At 37.3% G+C, this 23,619-nt stretch overlaps 3 protein-coding genes and 1 non-coding gene across 13 annotated transcripts; 3 read left to right on the forward strand and 1 right to left on the reverse strand.

Annotated features, from left to right (window-relative positions):
• Positions 1 to 2,635: 2,635 nt before the first annotated feature.
• LOC114877975 (2-phosphoxylose phosphatase 1) lies at positions 2,636 to 6,481 on the forward strand. 4 transcript variants are annotated; one of them, XM_029191221.2, is made up of 5 exons: positions 2,637 to 3,082; positions 3,682 to 4,083; positions 4,473 to 4,640; positions 4,715 to 5,280; positions 5,350 to 6,481. In XM_029191221.2, the coding sequence occupies exons 2-5, from the start codon at positions 3,993 to 3,995 to the stop codon at positions 6,091 to 6,093; spliced, it is 1,569 nt and encodes a 522-aa protein (XP_029047054.1). In that variant the 5' UTR covers positions 2,637 to 3,082; positions 3,682 to 3,992; the 3' UTR covers positions 6,094 to 6,481. The 4 variants fall into 4 exon arrangements, with proteins under 4 accessions (XP_029047055.1, XP_029047056.1, XP_029047054.1 ...); XM_029191222.2 differs by lacking the exon at positions 3,682 to 4,083 and having other exon boundaries at positions 2,636 to 3,225; XM_029191223.2 differs by lacking the exon at positions 3,682 to 4,083 and having other exon boundaries at positions 2,636 to 3,082.
• Positions 6,482 to 6,715: 234 nt separating this feature from the next.
• LOC114877990 (A-kinase anchor protein 9-like) lies at positions 6,716 to 21,281 on the reverse strand. Of its 7 annotated transcripts, none has more exons than XM_029191260.2 (17): positions 21,027 to 21,281; positions 20,806 to 20,925; positions 20,478 to 20,735; positions 20,238 to 20,408; positions 17,568 to 20,162; positions 16,941 to 17,081; positions 16,517 to 16,797; positions 15,770 to 16,446; positions 15,126 to 15,253; positions 14,631 to 14,684; positions 13,783 to 13,950; positions 13,305 to 13,373; positions 12,717 to 13,031; positions 9,078 to 12,656; positions 8,830 to 9,009; positions 7,951 to 8,330; positions 6,716 to 7,879 (listed from the first exon to the last, which is right to left on the reverse strand). In XM_029191260.2, exons 1-17 carry the CDS (start codon positions 21,087 to 21,089, stop codon positions 7,759 to 7,761), a joined length of 9,300 nt encoding a protein of 3,099 aa, XP_029047093.2. In that variant the 5' UTR covers positions 21,090 to 21,281; the 3' UTR covers positions 6,716 to 7,758. The 7 variants fall into 7 exon arrangements, with proteins under 7 accessions (XP_029047093.2, XP_029047092.2, XP_029047091.2 ...); XM_029191259.2 differs by having other exon boundaries at positions 13,305 to 13,370; positions 14,631 to 14,687; XM_029191258.2 differs by having other exon boundaries at positions 14,631 to 14,687.
• Positions 15,567 to 15,640, forward strand: Trnai-aau. Its single transcript has one exon. It is a non-coding gene; the product is annotated as a tRNA-Ile (tRNA).
• Positions 21,282 to 21,642: 361 nt separating the features above from the next.
• LOC114877991 (pachytene checkpoint protein 2 homolog) lies at positions 21,643 to 23,600 on the forward strand. The gene is made up of 7 exons (XM_029191265.2): positions 21,643 to 21,700; positions 21,777 to 21,863; positions 21,962 to 22,121; positions 22,181 to 22,375; positions 22,456 to 22,683; positions 22,743 to 23,087; positions 23,154 to 23,600. The coding sequence occupies exons 2-7, from the start codon at positions 21,814 to 21,816 to the stop codon at positions 23,445 to 23,447; spliced, it is 1,272 nt and encodes a 423-aa protein (XP_029047098.2). The 5' UTR covers positions 21,643 to 21,700; positions 21,777 to 21,813; the 3' UTR covers positions 23,448 to 23,600.
• The last annotated feature ends 19 nt before the right edge of the window (positions 23,601 to 23,619 follow it).

Below are 23,619 nucleotides of genomic sequence, written 5' to 3' on the forward strand. Positions count from 1 at the left end.
TTTTGATTATACAACAAGTTGCATCATTGATAGCTTCATTTTAAAAAACAAGAGTCACCCTAAAAACACATGGTTTTTGCCCATTTATTTGCCTATTGAAAAAATGAAAGAGACCTTTTTGGTGCAGAATTTTAAGACAAACAACTTTTGTCTGAAACATTCTTTCCTATCTGCATTTGTTTTTGAGAAATTCAATAAAAACTGTTTTGAGGGTAGTTTTAAATATTAAACAGGGATGGAGGATATTAAAATCCCTTTTATTATTTTATGGAAGTATTGACCTTTTTTGGGGGGTATACAGTGCTTGGACAATATTGAGAATAGTGAGAATTTAGTCACTTTGACCAAAACTACCCCTATGCTGAACTTAAATTGTTTTCTGAGATTAAATAGAATTAATTGGCACATAGTTTGATTTGAAATTCTAATGGGAAAAAATGGGTGAAATTTAAGGTGACTCTTCTATTAAATTAACGTGTATCAGATTGATCCTTGGAAATATAGATCAGTTCATTAATCTCCTTATGCAATTGTTTACATGTCCGATCACAGCAGGGCTTCTATTGTGTCGTAATGGTGAACTCTTCGCTGCATACAGCGATCTGAAATTTGAAGAAATAGAGCAGTGAGAAACTGAAAGCAAGGTGTTTCGTAGCAACTAGGCTGCCGGCTCTTTTTTCTTTATTTTAATTAGTATCATACTTGATATCAGCTTTTTTTCATGCGTTATCCTAGACCTCGATAAACGCACAATAAACGCAGGTCTCCGGTTTATCCACGGTTGATTTGCATATACCTTTCGATTGCCTCTTACTTTTCAAAGATAATGTTATTTGCTCGTCGATTCCATAAATAATTTTAAAATTATTTAAATATAATAATTATTTAATATTTAATATTTAAATCATTTTAAAATATTTAAATAGTCATTTATTATTTATTATTTTTAAATAATCTTTTAAACAATCAAAATTATTTATGGAATCAACGAGCAAATAACATTATCTTTGAAAAGTAAGAGGCAATATTAAATAATTATTCAAAAATTATAGGGGTAATTATTTAAAAATAATAATAAATGACAAATGGTAATAAAAATAATAAATGGTTATTTCAATATTTTAAAATTATTTAAATTATTATTATTTTTATTATCATTTGTCATATATTAATTTTAAATAATTTCATTTAATAATTTAATATTTAAATAATTATTTAAAAATAACAATAAATGATAAATGACAATAAAAATAATAAATGATTATTTCAATATTTCAAAATTATTTAAATTATTATTATTTTTATTATCAATTGTCATTTATTATTTTTAAATAATTACCCCTATAATTTCATTTAATAATTTAATATTTAAATAATTATTTAAAAGTAATAATAAAAATAATAAATGATTATTTAAATTATTATTATTTTTATTATCAATTGTCATTTATTATTTTTAAATAATTACCCCTATAATTTTATTTAATAATTTAATATTTAAATAATTATTTAAAAATAATAAATGATTATTTAAAAATAAATAATCCTTCGATCCTTAAAAGATAAGAAGCACCTTCTTCGCAATAAGATTGGCTGGTGAGGTTGAAAGCTTCTTCAGTGATACCTAGTCAGCTATCAGAACCCTTTTCTATCATGTAATGAAGCGGTTTCGCAGCGACGTGCCAAGGGAACGGATGCTGACGTCATTGTATCGCTTCACCAGGAGGTCTGGTACACACGTGTGCGCACGTACAGCCACAGAGGGAGAAAATAGCGCGCCGGCACGTATGCGCGTACATCTAACCGTAAATATATTCCGTTTAAGCCTGATGGCTAGATTGTCCGTAGTTGACGGTTAGTCTCCAGCTCTCGTATCAGGCCAGTTAGCTCGAGTTACCCGCGTAGCACGGCTCGTGGAGCTGTAATCGGACCCGTCTACGTCGTCTACCGACTGATTGCCAATTCAACGCCCCCGCTAGACGCTGTTCGCCCCTTCGTAGGTAGATGGATCTTCTTCGGGGGTAACAGAAGCCGCAAGAAAGTGAGCCCATCCTCCTCTCGATCCGCTGGGAGGTTTCGAAAGTGTCTGAACTATGAGGAGGGTAGATTAAGGCACTACCATCGATGCTGCAGCTTATTGTCCGCTTCTTCAGGTCCTATGGATGTGTACGTCGAATGAAGAACTTCTACTGCAACGCCAACAATTGCTTGGAAATAAAGCCGCAGCTAATATTTGAACATGCTTCCTTAAATCTCTGCATTCATCCGCGCGAAATCGGAAATAGATACGGTCGCGCCTGCGCCCCTGATTCGCCCACTTTTGCAGCTTTAACGACAGACCTGGACAGGGCCGCCCCGAGATTTCGGGGGTCTGGAAAAGGACCCCAAAAATAGCTCAAATGAAATTTATAAAATTAAAAGCTTGTATAACTAATTTAGATTAATATTCAAGTAAAAATTACTCTTCTTGCATTCTTAGATGCAAAATTGTCTTATGGGGGCCCTAGGCGGCCGCCTAGTCTGCCCAGGCTCAGGGCCGGCCCTGGACCTACATTTAATAAACGTTTGCCTAATGAGCACTGTGCAAACTTCCCTGATCTTAAAATAATTAGTCTTCCACCGCCATTTTGGAAAATGCACCTGTGAAACCATTTAACATTGTTTAATATAAAATTACTTTGTGAAAAGAAATACAGATCAGGAAGAGAAGCAAGAAAGGCATAAAATTCATATAATTCTTCATTTTCAGGAAATAACTTCTCTTGCTCTTTAGCAGTCCCTTTTCCAGTTACTGTCCTTTGTTTCTTTTTGACATTCCATTTTCACAGAAAGAATTAACTTCTTCGCAGTTCTCTTGACCGCGGATCGAAATGGATTTAAAACAGAGGGCGGACCAATGGGAAGGTGAGCGACGTGCCCATGCGCGCTCCGATAACCTACTCCTGTCATAAGGTGCGCGACTTACCTGTGGTAGTCGGTGAAAAATGTTCTAACAAGGCTGTTGTTTCGTTCGATTTTCATCGCGAGTGAAATTTGTTGAGTCTAATCACGGACTTCAACGATATAAGGGTAAAAAGCGAGGGTGAGCTTTCAGAAAATGACAACAACAGGCTGTCAAATTGACCCACAACTGTCATTCTATAGCACAACTTCGTTGTTATTACCGTGAATTTAAAAAATCAAACAATTCAAGAACATTAAACAATTGAAGAAATGAGAAATAAAGTAATCTTGAATTATTTTCAAGAAAAGGATTGTTTATCAGCCTTCTCCCCATAAACGTGTACTGTTATTCATGTATCTAAAACAGCAAGCATGAAATAAAAATTAAAATTTAAAGAAACATTTTTGTTGGAAAGATAAGAGCAGCATGTGTATTAGATACTAACCTGCGGCGATAACGAAGGGGCGCAACGAAATTCAATACTTTTCAACCAGCGTGCCAAATCGTATCCGCATAACTGAAAAATATGAAAAATGTTAATATCTAACAATAAATTGAATGATAATTGTCGATACTGTGTCTACATTCCTTTAATATACTAATATAAAGAGCTCCATATAATTAACGCTATTGAACGTCTTTAATGTCCATCAGTCAGAAATTAAAAAAGTAAACAAAAAAAGAAGAAAATACCTAAGAATAATATATATTTAATTGAAAGAGATGTCAAAAAATAGACAAGCGCCTGCGCCCATCGACATATTCCTGTTCGAGCCGGTGTTGAGAAGTCGGACGGGCGTAAAAAATTCTCTCCACGACGTCGTTCGCATAATCCCTGTGTTCCTCGATCGCTCGGAGACCGTGACGGAAGGATTATGTGACTGGGCCGTTGAAAAAGGAGGATGCAGTTTGGAGAAGCATCGTTGAACCGGATTTATTCTGGTTGCTTGACTCGGTGTTATCGTCGCCAACGACGTCCTCGTCGGCGTCATCGAGGTCGCGACATTCGAATTGGAAGGATCTGGCACGGTCCAGGATCGGCCAGAGAATGTTGGCGGAAATGGTTCGGCTGTCTTACCAGCATCGAGCGTTTTACTGCTACGTGATTCTAAGCGTATGGATCTTCCTCCTCGTTGCTGGTAATCCGGACACTGATGTTGCGACTTTTCGTCCTTTCCAATATTTCACCCTTTCTCCTGCAACCATTTATGTTTAATTTAGCGCTATTTATTTATGATTTCTTATTGCAACTGTAAGCACTCATTGTTTCTTGATTTTGTACTTCAGCTATTTAATAGTGCAATAATATTATACTAAGTAATTAAGCTTTTGTAATGAGATATGCTATGATGTTTCTTAATTGAAAACAGTTTGATTAGCTTGCGCATTATTGGCTTCGTTGCATACCTGTAAGCTATGTATTTAAACCCTTTAATATACACACGCATGCACAGATCACTTTTATCCTGCACTTCTGTTACCTGAAAATTAAACAAATATACAGTAAAATGATTTTTTTAACTCCTAGGTATGTACAAATACATTGGCATAGATGAAAAAAGTTCAGTACAAACAAGAGTTCTGGGGAATGATATATCCATCAGGGAATTTCCTAGAAACTTGAAAGCTGATGTAAAAACGAAAAAGATATTTCGGTTTTGTAATCCTCCCAATGATATTGCAGCAGAAACTGAAGGTACTGCAAGCATGATATTTCTAATAAATATATCTCTGTAGAGTTATACAATAATTATGTTTTCCTGTGTTCAGGAAAATTGGATGGGAATCTGACGTTAGGAGGTATTTTAGTATTCATTCGACATGGAGATAGAGGGCCATTAGCTCACATACGAAACATAAGCATAGTTAATTGTGGCGGAGAGTTGAATGGTATACCTGAGTTAGAGAACTTGTACCAGAATTATGTAAATTTTCTACAAAACGTCTCCAGTTATTCCAGAACAGCATGGGCACAATTCCTGGGACCGTTCCATGGTTTTCCTATGCTGCCAGCCAACTCTAAAGACTGTAGAATTGGTCAGTTAACGACACTTGGTATCGGGCAACTCTTAAAAACAGGAATCATACTTAAAAATGCGTACTACCATAAGCTTAATCTTGGGAACGGCACCATATCCAGCAAAGACATCGTTGTGTATAGCACTAGATATAGAAGAACGGTTCAGAGCGCAGTTGCACTATTGTACGCCCTGTTAGAGACCGATGGCTTTCAGAACCTAGCTAAAGTTACTATGCAAGAAAGCCAGAGTTACGCGTTTTGTAACACGGACTGCGCGTGTCCTGTTGCTGAGAAATTTTTCAAACAACATTTGAAGGTAATTACTCCACTGTCTTTTCGACAACTCAATTTCTAATTCTCTCCAATGCCACGCATACTTTTACAGGAAATGTCGGACCACTTGAAATCTCATCCAGCAGTGGCAGACCTGATAAGGCAGGCTTCCAGTGCAGTCTTCGAAATCCCTGATCAGGCACAGATGACGGATCCCCATACCCTGAAAGATGCATTGTTAACGTACATCTGTCATGGTGCTTCTCTACCATGCATGGACTTTGAAACGCAACGCGTTTGCGTGAAAACGGAACACGTTACAGGCCTGTTCGCGTATACGGAATGGGAGTCTAAACAAATTGCAAAGAGCAGCAATCGCAGGAAATACGGATTGTTAAGGGCGTACGGACTTCTTAGGAGTATCGTTTCTTACATGCTACGCATTATATCGGAGGCGAAACCTAAGATCGTTTTGTACTCTGGTCATGACAAGACTTTGGAATACCTTGCGACCGCTCTTGGAATCTTCTCCGACAAGTTGACCATGCCACATTACGCTTCCCGCTTCGTGATCGAGGTTTATCGAATTAATCCGAAGAACGAGAACCACGTAGCTAGTGACTTTTATTTCCGCGTCATCATAAACGGGAAGGATTTCACCCAAAAGATACCTTTTTGCCGAAACGCAAATTTTTACACTGTCAGTTATTTCGAACGCAACGATGCCGAGAAAACGCGCCGAGATTCAAAATTGTGCCCGATCGAAACGATTATCAGGCAACTTCACGACGATTACTTCGGACCGTTCAATGCAACTAACTTCAAGGATGCGTGCACCAATCACAAGCGCGGGTAATTTGAATTTTCTCCATTTTACTTCTCTGTGAAGAACAATCATAAATGGAAAATATTCTCCAAAGATCTTCAAATTTTAAATCGACACGGGGTGCAAATTCGAACCTCTAGTAATATTATAATATTTTACAAAGAAAGTATTACAAACTCCTGTAACTTTGCTACAAAAAAACAAAAGTTGAAACATGTAAGATATGCACTGTTCAAAGTATGTCTTTATAACAAAAAAGAAAGCCTTACATTCTTAGATTACATTGAACAAACTCGGATGTAGCTTTAGATATATCGAAGATATACAGGATGTCTGATAACTCCTGTAATACCCGGAAATTAGGGGTTGCTGGGGTGATTCTGAACAACTTTTTCCTTTACCAAAATGTTGGTTAAAGCTTCGTTTTTGAATTATTAACGAAAAACACTGGCCAATCCGAGCGCGCGGGCTCAGGAACGGCAGCCTCGACTCCTGAGCCCGCGCGCTATGCGCGCTCTCATTGGCCAGTGTTTTTCGTTAATAATTCAAAAACGAAGCTTCAACCAACATTCTGGTAAAGAAAAAAGTTGTTCAGAATCACCCCAGCAACCCCCTATTTCCAGGTATTACGCGAATTCTGAGACAACCTATATAAAACTAAATAATCGCTATATATTTTATCACATATCTCACTGTACATATGTAAATAACATCTATGAGAAGTTGCATTTGGTCTCTTCGGACACCATTGCAACAACACATTGTGATTAGATACTGTTGAAGAAACGTATAGAACTCTATGTAATTTCCTATATTCGCAACTGTTAATTAGTGTTACTTCTTGTTCGTTTATGTAACACTATCATGATGAAAAACCTTCTTTGCAGTTGTAAAATTAGTTCTGATTTTATTACAATGGACCAGAATCCTCGTATCATATTTAAGTGCTGTTAAAACATGTATATGTATCTATTAAAAACAATTTGCACGTTTCAGATAGTATTACAAACCGTACAAAACGCGACTGTATTTATTAAAGAATATAAAGAGGCAACATTATAGATACATTTTGTTAAAATATATATATATATATAAATATATCAATAATATATAAATGTGTAAAAAATCACTGCCTTTCAAATCCTATCAACTCATTGATTTTATAGAAATTCATTCAGATGTTTTATTCACAATATAAAAACGTACAGATCATCAATAAATAAATACTAAACACTTATTATAATGTAGAAGGCACAAGATTTGTATCCTTAATTAATAGTATCCTTACATGTACTCTATAATAACTTTGGTAAAACATGATAATATCAGCACGTACATTTAACACTACCACGTTCTTAGAAACCAACTTATTTACGGTAGTAGTAAAGTCAATAGCACACGGTGTTGCGGTAAACGATGCAAGGACTTAACGCGTCTTCAACAACTGGTAGTTTCTATGCTACAGTTCTATTTACAATCGGTAAAGAAAAATACAGTATTCAATTATCAACAACGTTTCTCGTCAGAATGCCCAGTTTTCAATCGTTTCCATTTGCATTCAGCCAAATGGAAACAGCAATCCCAATGCAAACCATGAGCTAGTGGTTGCATATTAAAAAACAACGTGACATTGCCATCACAGTAACAGAGTACGAATCATGCCTTAACATTTACAAGACTTAGACGTTTCTAATACTATTCGGGAATAATCGGACGACTTCCAGACTCTGCCATCGCTAAACCTAATGTCTGTTGAATATTCTTCAGTCGTTGATAATACTGTTCAAGCGCAAGTCCATCGAAACCACCCTCACCACTGAAAATCAAAAATTCATTGTTGAAATACATAAATTTATTTGAAGGTGCATTGTTAATTAATCTACTCACTTTGTAGTACGCCTTTCTCTAACAGGAGGTGAATGATTCATAGCAACTTTTGGCACCTGTGCAAACGCCTGGTCAGCATTCCACAGCAATGTCTTCACTCCTATCCGTTTCCCACTGCTCCATCTTAAAATCAACCACTTCATTCTGTGTATGCTAATGAGGACTAGCACGGCGCTCTTGAAGCGTATTTTCGGCGATTTTCTACTGTGACCCATGGTAGTGTAAATTCGTTGTTCCTTGGTCAATTGAGCAAGAACGCTTAACGTGTTCTCCTCTGACAATTGGTAACCGCTGATTATGGTCAATAAGTAACGTTTTTGATACGTTAAAGCCTTGCGTCTGCTGTCCGCTCGCAGGTATTTTCCATAGAAGTGTTGCAACTGTGGAACGCAATTATTATTATGTAAAATTAATCAATAATGTTTTTATTGGGGACGCGATTCTAAAGCAAAAATTTGTAAAACGAATGATAAAGTGGCTTTATTAGGTGCATCTGGCCCATTTACAATATTAATCATAGTTCGTCTAGTGAAAAACACTGACTTTGGAGTCCAAGTTTAACCACAGCAAATATCATAAATCTAATTATTTAATAAAAGCGTTAAAATAATTAACATCATCATCTGATAAAACCTTTAGAATTTCAATCATTTGTTTGAAATTACAAAATACACTAGACGAACTGTACCTAGGGCTGAAGTAACAAGCCCTGTGATTGGCGGAGTTAGATAAGCGCAGCTATCTGATTGGTCAAGTGTTTAACCGACAGGACTGTTATCGTAAATAAGGAAAAAAATATTTCCTTACTTAATAAAGAAATTTTTTAATTATTCCTTTCGATTTTTGATTACTATTAAATTATATAGAAATATAAATTACCTTTTCTGTGTAATTTGGACCCATAAGATTTCCATTATCAGAATCTTTGATTCGCTTCACTTGAGCTTCAAGTAACCTCACTTTTCTATTAAGTTGTTCCTTTTCTTCTCGTGTTTCTATTAATTTCTCATGAATCATCCCAATCTCGTTCATGTATTTTTCATTAATTTCACTGAGTTCCTGTTGAACAGAATATTGATTATAACAAACGTATTTTTTAAGTAACTGAAAATTTCATTGTAAAGTACCTTAATCTTTTGAATATACTTGACAGGGACACTCTTTTCATTCGTATATCTACTCTTAAATTCTGTAGTGGATTCTGACTCTGTCCTAGTAGAGGTTCTGAAATCATGTTGCAATTCAAGAATAGTATCCTTCAACTTCCTCTCCTCTTCTTTACCAGCGGACAATTTTTTCAGAAGATCAGTCTCCCTTTCTTTCAATTTCTCCAAAGCCTCTGCCAGTTTCATTTCACGTTCAAGGGACTCTGTTAACTCTCTCTTCGACTGTTTCATGTCAGCCTCTAAATCCATCATCACTTCTCTGGTGTTGCTGATCTCTCTTCTCAGTGCCTTCAGTTCATTATGTTCGCTGGTTCTTTGTTCCTGTCTTCTACTCTCTGCGTCCAACATAGTCTTGATCCTTTTCTGCAGCCAATCACACTCCTCCTCTCTTGCCCTCAGTTCCTCTTTGGTACGCCTCAAGTCAGTTTGCAGATGATCCTTGATCCCTTCAATCAGAGCCAGACCGCTTATCAATTTCTCTTTCTCCTCCACCTCCACCTCCAGTTGCTTCTCGAATCGACTCTTCTCCATCTGTAGCTTCTTCAGAGTATCTTTCAATTCAGCATTGTCTCGTTCTTCCTTTTCAAAATTTTCCATCAGCGACAAGTATTTTCTCCTTTCACCTTCCAACAAATCAGCATGTTTTGGTAATTCATCTGTCTTCTGAGATTCCACGTGGTCTTTCATTAAACTCAACTGTATCTCCAAGCTCTTGTGCTCCTGACGTAACGTTGAAAGATCATTGCGTAGCTTAGCCTCGTTGTCCAGAGACGTCTTCAACTTGTTCTGAAGGAATTCGATCAGCTCTGAGTCCTGGATATGTCCAGACTGCATCGCCCTATGCTCCTTTTCAATCTGAATCTTCAAAGTCCTAACAAGATTCCTTTCAGAGGAGAGTTCCTCCTCGAGTTTCTCCAACTTCTTTGATTCCTCTGTTAGATCTGATTTAAGTTGGAAAATCCGACCCTCGTATTCTGCAATCTGGCACTTTAACATACCTCTTTCAATCTCTAAATCATCCTTCAATTTCTTCAATTCTTCATTGATCTTGTTGACTTGACTTAATTTCAATTTCAGGTCCATCAGTCTTCCCTCTTGATATTCTTGATACTGGACTTGATTCTCCACTCTGCGCGCCTTCTCTTCTGGATCACTCTCAATGGCATTCATTATTTGCCTATCCAAATGCGCTGACAAGTTCAGCTCCCTTTGGACCATGTCCTCTATGTCGGTATCGTCCTGCGAACGTTGGGCAGTCGATTTTAGATCAAACAACTCCTTACTTAATTTCTCCACCATGTTCCTCAATTCAGAGTTCAGTTTTCGTTCATCTTTCAATTTCTTCCTAAGTTCAATCACGTTTCCAGATTCTTTCATTTTGTTCTGTATCGTTTCCAGGGCTTTGTGCAAGCTCTTACTGTCGTCGCTCATCTGACGTATGACCTTGTCCTTTTCCTTCAAATATTCCTGCAAGTGATGGATCTCCTGGTCCTTCTCGTTGGACGGAGAAGAGGTTCCCGAGTAGCTGGTACGTCTGGCCATCTCCTCCAATCTCCTGATTATCTGGTCCCTGTTGTTCAGACCCTCGGTCAGCCTCTGAATCTCGTTCTGGCATTCCAACAGCTCCTGCTTCGTCGATTGGTACTTGGTCTTAAATTCGTACAGCTGTTTATTCTCGTCCTCGATCTCGATATTCCGCGTTTGGATAGTTTCGATGGTGATGTCTTTCTCGAGAATGGCGGCTCTGAAATTCTGCAGTTCTTCCATCTTCTCCTGCCACAGGATGTTGTACTTCCTTGCATGCTCTTGCTCCTTCTCTTCTACATCTTTCTTCAGTTTCGTGTTTTCCTGGTTCAATTCCATGATGATCTTCTCATTCACTTGCATCTTGTTCTTCTGCTCCTGTATCTCATCAGTTCTTAACTTCAAAACATTCTCCACCTCCTGCAGGTCTTGCTTTATTTTGTTCTCCGACACTTGGGACAGCTCGTATTGATTCTGATAGAAACATTTATCTCTCGACAGTGTCTCGACTGTTTCCTTGAATTCTGCTTGCAGCTCGTTGTAAAGCTTCTGCATTCCTATCAACTCTGATTCACGTTTCTCCAGGATCATTGATTTTATTTGTAACTCCTCTTGTATCGCCTGCAACTGGTTCTCCAAATCCTCCACCTCCTTCATCGTCTCGTTAAGGGACGTCTGTGTACATTTAACCGACATGTTACTGCTCTCATTTTTATTACCATTGCATTCTTGTCTGCGCGATTCCTGCATCTGTGTACTCTCTTGCGTCGTCTGAGAAGAAGGATTCGAAAAGTGGTTCTCAGAAGTTGAAATCCTCGATCCCGATCCACCGTGCAATAAATCCATCATCCCAGATTGTTGGTTGGACGTTGGAGAGTAGCTGTGAGAGCCCAGATCCAAAGGAGGCACTTGCAGGTCCATTAAAGGCACAGAATCATCCACGGTTCTGGACGCAATAGCAGGAGTAGGAACTTTGAAAGTAGATACATTAGGCAGCGTTTGAGCTGGATTTAAGCCTCGAATAGCCTCTACAGTTTCCTCGCACTCCGAATGAATAGACAGAATATCGCTCAACGTACGAGCGCTGTTCTTTGCTTCCGTCTGACGTACCAATTCTCGTAATTGAGTCTCGTCTAAATTCAAGGAAGAATACAGATCCAGTTGCTTCTCTTTCTTGGACAGCTGTTCCTTCAGATGATCTATCTCTTCGTTTTTATCAGCCAGCATGCTGTCTATCAGTCGTGGCAGTTCTAACTGAGCATGCTCCTGAACACCGACCTTCGCCTGCAGGATCTTCTTCTCTTCCTCAAGAACTTCAATATGCTCTCTGAGCTTCTGAATCGTTGCACTTTCTACTTGAACCACATTGGCAATTTCTGCTTCTTTCTCCTGCAACAGCTGGTTCACTCTGTCCAGTTGACTCCTCACGTCCTTTAGCTCCAAATCTTTGTCAGCGATCGTACGTTCCAGGGACTGGAATTTTGCATTGGCCTCGTGAAGCTGCAGCTCCAAACGAGACGTCGCCTGTCTCTGAGCAAACGGAGCACTCTGTTTGTGCTGCTCCAAACGACCGCGCATGGCTTCTATTTGGAACAACTGCTCAGAAGCAGTCTGCTGCAGAATTTCTTGCTCGGCTTGCAGCTCCTCGTTTTGATTCTTGAAAGCTGCAACCTGCATCTCCAGGTCTTTGATCCGTTTGAACGCCACCTCCTCAGCCCTGGCATGCTTCAACATCTTCTCTTTAAGTTTGAGCAGCTGATCAAGAGGCAACATTGGTGGAGAAGTAGGGTCGTCAGGGGTTGGGCATCTTGAGGCATCTATTTGCTCTCTGATTGATACATCCTCACTGGGCTGACTCAGGCTTAAATTAGAGCTGCACATGTGCGCCGATTCTAGATCCCTGATTCTCTTATCCAACTGATTCTGCATGTCACGAAGTTCTGCTTTCATTTGCTTTAGTGCACTGGAGTTCACTTTAAATTGTTCAGAACTTAATTTGTGCTTTCTTAACTCCTCCTATAAAATCATATGTTTTAGTGAAATGTTTCTTTTGTTACTTTTGCAATTTAAACTCACCTGTAATTGATTGATATGTTCATTGAGATGCTTGCTTTCACTACCCATTTTAACAGCATCCAACTCTTGCACCAGTTCATGTTGGTTCTTAGTTTGCGCAGCAATCACTGTTTCTAATTGATTGATCTGCATCTGCAAGGATTCTTCCTTTTCAGTCTTTATTTGAAGCTGTTGCTCCAGCTCAGTGATTATCTCTCTTAGCACCCAAATCTTGTCAATAGCTGCCTTTAGTTCACTCTCAGTCTCAGTTTTCTTAGCCTCCGTATCAGACATCATAGATGACATCTCTCTCATCTGAGACTCGAGCACTTCAACCTAAATTACATTCATTATTTTAGAAAAATTTATAGTAATTATTGTATGTATCTATTTACCGTAACCATAATTAGCTGCAAAAAGCACTAGTAACATTTAAAGCATACAAATGTAACCATTGTTTCCATCAAATGATCGCTGTGTTTAGATTTCATATTCAAAGCAATACAACTGTTACATGCGTATCCTAACTTTCATTAAAGTAACATAAATAATTTGTACCTGTTACAACTTGTACACTGAAATATAAAAAGGAATACAATAACCACTCACAGCTGCTTTGCTGGCAGAAGCTTGAATCACATGGACCTCTGACGCTGCTTCAGGTGATAGTTGAGACTGCTTTGTGCGACAAACAGAAAACCAAAACCACAGTGCAGGAAAATTTGTGTTAATTAGATTAGTGATAATGCGTGTTATAAGCTGACTAATTACAATATATGTATAATATAGCTGACGATGATGAAAAAAAATTAATTCAACTGAAATTTCCCATAAGTTATTTATTAGTTTGATCATTTTAATATGGCGGTCAGTAAAGATCTTGAATAAAATCCCAATCCAAAACAAATGAAAATGATTAGTTAAAAAAAGTTCAGTTCATATACCTGAACCTTATGTAAGATTGCACCAAAAATGTAAGAAGTTTCCAAGGAAAAAAAAAGAAAGCAAAGATCTTGGGTGCATTGTATCACCTTCAAGTCTTGTTTTACATTATCTTAATCTATGTAAAAAATATCTTTAAATTTACCTCGGACGAGATACGCAAGTCTCTCTCTTTCTCTCGTTCCCTTTCTTTAAGCTGTTCCTGCAAAAGATGAATCTGTCTTGCTGCTTCATCTCGTTCAGCTTCTCTCTCGCTTGCTTGTTCATCCAAAAATCTGCGGGTTGCTTTTAATTGTTTATCTGCTGCATCAATCTACACACATGTTTAGTTAGAACTGATAAGAGAATTTGGGAAAAGAGAAGCGTAGCAAATATTGAATTAAGAACATTAAAAAAAAGAAAAATACATATTTTAATAATTGCTTAAGCTTAAAAGTTTATCTATACATATACACACACATTCAATTTTATAAAATCAAAGATCTATTACAAGTGTACCATAGAATGCATGATAATACTTGAAACAGCTAAAATACATTTATTAAAAAAAGAAGTCAAACAATTACATGCCTGTATAATTAAAAAAAAAAGGTGTGAAACAAATAACAATCCAAAAGAGTATTCTGAAAGATTTATAAAATAGTTTTCATTAAGTTGTTGAGTTAAACACTTAATTCCTTGTTATTTTATAGTTATTTAATGGAAGAATAGGGAGGAGTTAACTTGTAGTATTAATTGCACGCATGCAAAATACAAATGAAGGAGGATTATTAATAACGCATGCTGTGAATACTTCTTGGATAATTATTGTTATTTTAAGCGTTCAGTGTTTCATGGAATAAGAAATGGTATAATTTTTAGAGTCACTACTTGATTAAAAAAAAGAAATTCAGAAATTGTAAATTCACCATTAAAATTTGCACGTATGCGGTTAAAGCTACAGTTAACTTACGGAGCAGCTTGTATAATAGTATTAGTAATTCTATAATTTACCTTTCGGCAGCAAACCCTGTGAATGTATGGGGGAGGAGTAGGTTCTAAAGGCACCTGCTGGCAAGATAACAGAACGCCAATCAATTCTTTAAACTGTATCACAGAGCCATACAATTTTATCTGCCGTATTTTTTTTCTTTTCGTTGGTTTTCAATATACATACGTTTGCTTAATAGAATTCTGATGGAAATCCATCTGTTAACCGAGGTACTTTCCTTCAGAAATTAAATTCTTCATTTTAATACAACAAATTTGGTGAAAATATTGATGCAATACTAATGAAACTATACATAAAAAGATTATATAAAAAAACAAATCTTGTGCTATGTACAAATGCTCGTAGGTACAGATAAGACACTAAAATAATACCAAATACAGAACTCGTTTTCAATAATGCAATACACCACAACTGTTTCGTATGTAGCATACCAATTCTATGTAATAAAAATACATGCAGTAAGTGCACTCCTTGGAGCAGAAATTTTCCTGGTTTACCTGTTGCTGTAGATCTTCCCTTTCCCTCTTAGCGTCCTCCGTTAATTTATCATTGTGCCTGCATAATCCCTCTAATAATTGCAGCAGCTCTGAACAGTCTGCACCACCGTTTGATAATACATGCCTCGCTGAAATCAAGAATTATAATTATAGACAATATTAATAGAGAAACTAGTATAAAATTTGATTAAAATATTGATACATATTTCTTTTTATTGCGTTTATATTAAATTTCTTCAAACTCATATTTTCTAAAAAAATCTCACGAGCGCACTACTACAGGGTGATCCTCTCGCTAGGGGACACAAAGGAACACTGGCGATAATAGACCCCTTGACCGCACCATAAAGAGGTCTTCAGGTTGTCGCCAGTTCCTTTATGTCCTCTACCGAGAGGATCACCCTGTAGAAATCAAAATTTAAATGAATCTCTAATAGCTCAGGCTCATTAGCTCAGTTGGTTAGAGCGTCGTGCTAATAACGCGAAGGTCGCGGGTTCGATCCCCCCATGAGCCAACTTTTTTGTCTTTGACATGATGAAGAGAAACATTAAAATATCATTAAATATGCATTAAACAATTTAAACTAGAATATTAATAATTTAGTGCAAAACACTGGGGGGGTAATAAAGTTCATTGCACATACCTTTCTCATGCAACTGCGAAAAGTCTTCCAATGCAATATCTGTACCAATCTCCTCATTCTCCCCATAGCCCTCTGTAATGATTTCTTTCTTGCTCTCTGCACTGATCAATTTTCTCTGAAGGTCTAGAATAGTTACTTTCAGTTGCTCTGCTTCTTCTTGGTAGCCCATGATCAAAGCTTCAGCTTGACGTAGCTTCAAGTTCAACTCTTCGTTCACTTTATCCATCCACGTGTCTTTTGAAAACGAACTACGCTGACCTTCTATGGAAGCGAAGGAAATACCAAGAATCTCAGCACTCTCGGATTTCAAACGGCGCACACAATTGTTCAATTCCTGTTTCAATTTTTCTGTTATATCTTCATCTTCTTCCAATATGGTTGGTAAGGTCTCGGTGTTACTATTTATTATAGACACTATTCCAGTACTTTGCGGAGCAAAATGAACTCTCTGGATCCTCATCGCAGAAGAGTTCAGCGTATCAGATTCAAGACTTCTCTTTGATGCGTCAAGTTCATCCATTTTCTGTGTTTTCACATTACTCAGGCTATCGGATAGCTGTCTTTTAAGGACTTCTGTGATAAGTGTATTGTTAACTTCCTCTTCGCAAATGACAAAATATTTGATCAGCTCTTCGATCAATGACTTCAGAGTGGCGCATGTTTTATTCAAACTATTTCTGTTTAAGAAAAGATTTTCAGTGAATAAATGGTACCATAAAAACCTGAAGTCTATTAAGATGCAATTACCTTTCCTCAAGGATCTTGTTATCCGTAATTGAATTTAACTCTATTCTTCCACAGTTATCGCAGGCCCCATCTAATCTAAATTTATTAAGCTCCTCTTGATGCCGGTCAATCATTCTGGCCACATTGCGCGAATATTCTTCTTTTAAACGTTGCAGCTCAACAGCATGGGTTTCTTTCAGCTGTTGCATTTCACGTTTAGCATTGTTGGTGAGTTTATCTCTCAATTTCAACAATTCTGGTGGCCAGTTGTCTTCGGAATCAGATTCAACTGCTAGAAGAGCCTATTTGAACAATTAATAAAAAATCTAGTTGACATTTTCATTTAACCAATTGAACTTATTTAGATACTCTCTAGGGAATGTACGCTTTGGATTTCTGCAAAGGAATCGCACAGATAAACTCGTGTGACTAAGTTTGAAGCTACCTGAATTTGTTCTTGAAGGGCATTGACAATGTCCAATTTAGCTAGAGCGATCTGTTCCTCCAACTGATGGTCGTAGGCAGCTCGTAGTTGCGTTAATTCACCATTTTCCAACGCACCCGCATCCCATTCTGTTTGACAATGCTGCATGCACACATATGTGGTCACACAATACCATGTTAGTTACAAGAGGAATAATAAACTTCATTATTCTATTAAGTTCAGGATAACTATTTCAACTTCATAAATTGTGCACGACTACAAATTATACTAAATAAACACTATTCTAACACGTGGACAACTAATCATTTCTGACAAATTATAATTGGTCGAAAGAAAAAGAGAAAAACATTAACTACATTCAAAACAGGCTGAAGTACCATGCGCTCTTTTATTCTGGAAGAAACAGACAGCAACTTTATTTTACTGAAATTAAAAGGAGACACTCCAGATTTAATACGCCTAGAAGCTTAATAAACTGGATAAGATAAATTTCATTTTTAATTAGTTCATGAAACGTGTTCCTACAAATAAAGAAGCAGCTTCAACATTTAACACAAAAAATACTATGAACAAAGTGCATCAAATACAAAAAGAGGAAGTGCATATCATCTACATTATTTTACTTACCTGATTCACTACACTTCGTAGAAAATCATGTCTCTCCTTCGCTTTAATGTCATACAATTCCCTTTCGTGTACGCTCTTTTGCTCTTCCAACGCTTTCTCATAATTCAACTTCATTTCCTGCGCTTCAATTATTTTATTCTGCAATTCCTGTTGCAAAGCCTTCATGTTCGTCTTGTACTCCAGTTCAGACCTGCTCTGATTATTAAAACTATTACTGTTCTGTTTTAAATTATCATCCGTTATAGGAGAACCAAGCCTGGAACTCTTTCCAGAGATATTGGAAACATTCAAACAGTCACCACCAGCACCAAAGTATAAACCTTCAGTTAAATCAGCAATTTCACTGTCGTTGTCAGACATCTTCTTCGACTGCTGACTAAATATCTCCTCAGAATATTGTTTCTCCATCAGCAGACATTTCTGCTCAAAGTATGTTCGCAGCTCCTCCATTTCTTTAGCGTGTCTCATTTCCAATTCAATTTTCAAATCGCTCAATTCAGTGGTGCCTGCTTTCAGACCCAGCATCAACGACTGAACTCTGCGAATTTCTGATGCAGTCTCTGCTTTTATAGCGGTTATTTGCTCATCATGAACGCAGGCTAATGCTTCTATTTCTTTGCGCAATGATTCTTTCTCTACTCTCAACTGATTGATGGATTCTTGCACAGAATGCAGATTCTCCAGTTTCTTCTTCAAAGCTTTATTCTCTTCGTTGGTATATTCTTTTTCTGTAGAAAGATTTTCAGCAAGCATAGAATAATGTTTCAATTTGTTTTTGATCTCCTCATAATTGGCCTGCTTTTCCATCAAGCATTCCAGTTCCTTCGACAGCCTTTCATTTTCTTCAGAAACAGACGTTAGTTTTGCTTGCAACCTTGCTCTGCTCTCGCTGTCAGTTTGTTCATCCTTATCGTACAAGATTTTGTTCGTATCCATGCTCTGATCATGGGAAGTATTTACAGATTCATTCGCAACTCTACCTAGCCTAAATTGCTTCAAGGCACTGCTGTAACTTGACGATGGCACAGAAACATCAAGCTTGCTGTCACTCAACGCTAAAGTCTGATTCAGTTTCTCTTCAACCTCTGCGCACTGGGCCCACGCTGAGGCCAGTCCATGTTTCAGCTGTTCGGTCTCTTCTTCTGACTTCTTCAATCTTTCTGATAAATCATACATTTTCTTTAAAGACTCTGATAGTTCCGTTTCTTTCTGCTCGAGAATCGCTTTGAGCTTCTTGATCTCTTGCTGGTCCTCTTCAGTTTTACGCAGCATATCAGCAACGTTATGCTTCTGACTAGATAATTTCTTCTCCTCGTCGAGCTGAAAGGAACTCTGACCACTCTCGTTTCTCAGAGAACCGAGCTCTGATCTGTACTTATCGCAGGTATTCTTCATATCTTTCAGCTGCTTTTCATAAGATTTCTTAACAAGATTCGCTTGCTCCAGCTCTTCCCTGCTCTTGCGAACATCCTTCTCCAGATTCTCGATTCTCTGAACCAAAAGCTTCTCCAATTCAGCCTTCTCTTCGAGCCTCTGCTTCGTTAACTGATACTGAATAGCGACCTCGTCGAAAGTCTGATACGTGGTTTCGTTCAACTCGCTCAAAGTGCTCACGTTAATGCCACTAAGTCTGGACAAGGATTTCTCTAAATCATAGATTTTGTTGCTCAACGTACGCTCGTGTGCCTGGCTGTTTTCGATCAACGACTGGGCAGCCGAGTATCTCGACGACAAATCGTCCAGCTTGAACTTCAGACTTTCATTCTCCTCTTTCAACGTCGCAGCACTCGTCAAAGCTTGCTCCAGGGAACGTTCGATGCTCTCCTTCGATTCCAAGACCGCACTGGTGGCAATGTATTTCGATGTCATCTCCTCCAACTGAAGCTTGTGCAACTTGATCTGCTCAGTTAACATCTCCTTCTCTTTCTGATGCTCCAGGTTTTGTATATGTCTGGTCCTTTCTGATTGCACTTTCGTCTCGTTCAATTTTGATTTGTATTCGTTCAATTCAGCCTGTGCTGTTTGCTGAGATTCAGAACGATTTACTAGTTCAAGTTTCAGAGCCTCGACAGTCTTTTTGTAATGAGCCAATTGAGTTTGGAATATTGAAAGTTCCTTAGCATGCCTGCTCTCTAAATCGGGCAGTTCCTTGTTCAAACGATCAGCTAATATTTTATTCTCGTCTTTCAATTGTTTCAAACGTTCTTCGTACTTCTCTTGGATATTTACTACCTCTGTTTCATGCTTCGCAACTAAATCTTTCACTTCCTGTTGATGTCGCGCTGTATTTATGTTCGTCTCGGCAGTGAACTTTTTCAGTATATGCTGCATGTCCTGTTTTATCTTGTCAACGCGCGCCTCGTATTGCTTCTGTTGCTCCAAAGTCTCGGCGATGTTTAAATTTTTATCAGCCGCGCCAAGACGTATCTGCTCGTTAAGATTACCTATTTGCAGCTTGTAATCGTTAATCTCCGCGTTCCGGGTTTCTTTCTCCATTTCTAACGTTTGCACGTGCTCCTGAATTTGAATCAATTGACCGTTTAATTTCTGTATCGTCGACTTTTGATCGCTCAAAGTATTTTCCAGAGTATCAATCTGTAAAGCAAGGAATTTCTCTTCAACAACTGGAAGTACGTGTTTTCTATAATTTAAAGAAATCAAGGAACTTACCTTTTCTTGCAAATTCTTGTTACTTACTGCATTAGCATTTTCCAGCATGGCGTTTAAAGAATTCACTTGGGCTGCCAGATTATCTCTCGCAGACAACGCATGCTGCACAGACCATGTCAATTCTTCTATCAGGTTATCACGCTGATTCACTGCTTTTTCAAACTCTTGCAACTGTTTTATAGAAAAATGACAATCAATATACACTGCGTATGAAAATGTTTCTGTACATTAAACGCATACTTTTATATGGTACAAGGATATAACGTCTCTGCTATGTATACTGCTGTTTTGACTCTGAGAAGAATTGGGGGACGAGGTTTCTGCTCTCAAATGATCTATTTCTGCGTTTAAGGCCTCGACTATAGCCTCCTTCCCTTGCAATAACTCTTCCAACTGAGCTATCCTTCCTGCGAGGCCTTCCAAATCCCCGTCCGCTTCTCCTTCGCTCATGCTAACGCTGCTTTGCGTCACATCTCTAGATGATATACCCTCGTGTGCCTGCATAAAAAGCAACAATTCAGTTTCTGAAAACAAACACTAATTAACACTCCGTTAAACCTCATCTTACGTAAGATTCTCTGCGTCCAAGAGACTTGTCATTGTGTAAAGATTCTTCATCCGATGCTTCGCCCATCTGGCTGTGACTGGTGCCTTGAACCTTAGCCCTTTCTACTTTGTACTTTTCGAGCTAAAAAAAGGGCAGCAAAAAAAGAATTGACGATGTTACATAATTGAAGCAATTAAGTAACATTCGCTTTAACACGTTAATTATTAGATCAGAGGTCTTACCATTTCTCTGCCTGCTTCCAAAGCGCGTCTTCTACGCTCATCGTCGTCCGTTGCTTTACTCATTTCATTAAAATAGAATTAACAATGTCGTTTAATAATTGACTGACAATAAACTAGCTCGATGATTAATTATCGAACGATCGGTTTCAGGCCAACTCGTCATCCACTACATTTCAAAAACACGCCTTTCGAACCGTCTACCGTTTAATGTTTGACCGTTGTCGATTTATAAAAATACGAATTACTATAGCGTCTGATATTGTGGCATAGATCTTCTGTGATATAGATCGTGATCCAACCTGGTCTGCTCGGTTTTTTCTTTAAGAGAGTTCCATATGTATCCGAATTACCGACTGAGTTTTCTTTTCGATGAAAACCAGGCATAAGTACAGAGCCAGCCCTGGGCCTAGGCAGACTAGGGCCCCCCCATAAGACGATTTTGCGTCTAAGATTGCAAGAAGAGTAATGTTTACTTGAATATTAATCTAAATTAGTTATACAAGCTTTCTAAATTAGTTATACAAGCTTTAATGATAACAAGCTTTAATGATTTGAGGTATTTTTTTTATTTCATATGTGAAGGGGCCCTTTTTCGGGGCCGGCCCTGCATAAGTACCTCCTCAACAGTTCGGAAACACCTGCGTAATAAGTTTCAAACTGTATTTGAAATTCTTGTAAGTTCCATGCCGTAAACAGTTTCATATTTATTATAACATATTTCATATATCATTTTAAACTCGTTTCTTTCAGTTTTAGAGATTATTAAAGTAGAGAAAATTCAAATAAAATGGATGGACCTAATTTTTTACACGTGGAAATCTGTCAAAACATAAACAGGTATAGCTGAGAATTTTCTCTTTGTTCCAGAGAATTTGTATTTTTAATCTTACTATAGAAATATCATTTAACCATACACTGTAATATTTCATTTTCAGTACATTGTCTTCAGAGGAGATAGAAAAGTTAGTAGAAGCTGAAATTTATTCATATGAGGATTCCATCCCTTTAGATATTATTTTAGATGGGAAAAAATTGTCAAACCATATTTTGAATGATCATGTTGATTCAATAATATGTTCCTATAGTTATGGAAAGGTAACTGATCGAATAAAATACTCTGACGTTTATATTTATAACAAGTTCTACCGTTACAGAGAGGTCAGATGAAAGTACCAGTACATGCTGATGTAAAGTTTCATGTATATAGATTAACAACCGAATCAGCAGCTACAGAAACAATGGAAAATGATGGTGAAGATTTACCAGTATCTTCTCACTGGATATTACCAGTGAAGGAATTCCATTATTTATGGGAGAGTCTTTACTTTGATTCCAATATAAAAGACGATGTTAGTTGAAGCTAGATACATCTTTAATTTTTCTATTATTCATGAGCATCTTTATTCATTTATTTTCATGTTTCTTTCAGCTGTTGCATTTTATAGAAACAGCAATGATATTTGCGGACCATAATGTTGATACAAATATCATAAGTTGGAACAAAGTAGTTTTACTGCATGGCCCTCCGGGTACAGGGAAGACTAGTCTGTGCAAAGCTCTTGCACAAAAGATTATTATTCGTACAGGCAAAAGATTCAGTCATGGTGAATTCGTTGAAATAAATAGTCACAGTTTATTTTCAAAGTGGTTTTCAGAGGTAACGCTTATAGCTAAACATTAAATAAGCTTACACCTAACATATGTCTTGATTTTCAGAGTGGAAAATTAGTTATGAAATTATTTAACGAAATAAAAAGGCTTCTTGAAAATCCGAATGCATTAGTTTGCATTTTAATCGACGAAATAGAATCTTTAGCGCACGCTCGTAAATCGTGCAACGGGACTGAACCTACCGATGCTATAAGAGTAGTAAACGCTTTGTTAACACAATTGGATCAAATAAAGCGATACTCGAATGTTTTAATTTTAACAACCAGTAACTTATCAGAAGCCATTGATTTAGCATTTATCGATAGAGCGGACATAAAACAGTACATTGGACCTCCCAAAGAGCAAGCCATATATCAAATTTATACATCATGTTTGAAGGAGTTGATGAGGGTATACAGATAAATTTTCTGATAGACGTATTATATGATACGTATGGCTTATATTAATATCTTTCAGGCCAAACTCATAGAACATGAAGAAATACATGATTTATCACATTTAAAAAAATTGGGCTACGATGAGACCTTAACTACAAAGAATAGTCTTAAATTAAAAGAACTTAGCGAAGAAAGTGTCGGTCTTAGCGGACGAATTTTAAGGAAAATACCATTTTTAGCGCATGCTTTTTATTTGCGAACCAAAAAATGTACTTTGGCTCGATTTTTAAGAGCCATGCATTTGGCTGTTAGAAGAGAAAAAGAGGGAAATGTCGAGGAAGTCTCTCAGGCGCTGCACCAATTGGAGTACTAAAAAGGTACTTCCTTTTTAGCCATTTTACTGCTTTTTATATTTTTTTACCAATATATTGAATCAACGCATAGGGATAAAAATGTAATTATAACAGTACAAGATTCAGTATTATTTATTTAATTATTCATATATTGTTTCATAAATTACGTCTTTTATACTACATTGTATATTT

The sequence above is a fragment of the Osmia bicornis genome, chromosome 16 (genome assembly GCF_907164935.1).
Source record: "Osmia bicornis bicornis chromosome 16, iOsmBic2.1, whole genome shotgun sequence".
Classification (NCBI taxonomy): Eukaryota; Metazoa; Arthropoda; class Insecta; order Hymenoptera; family Megachilidae; genus Osmia; species Osmia bicornis.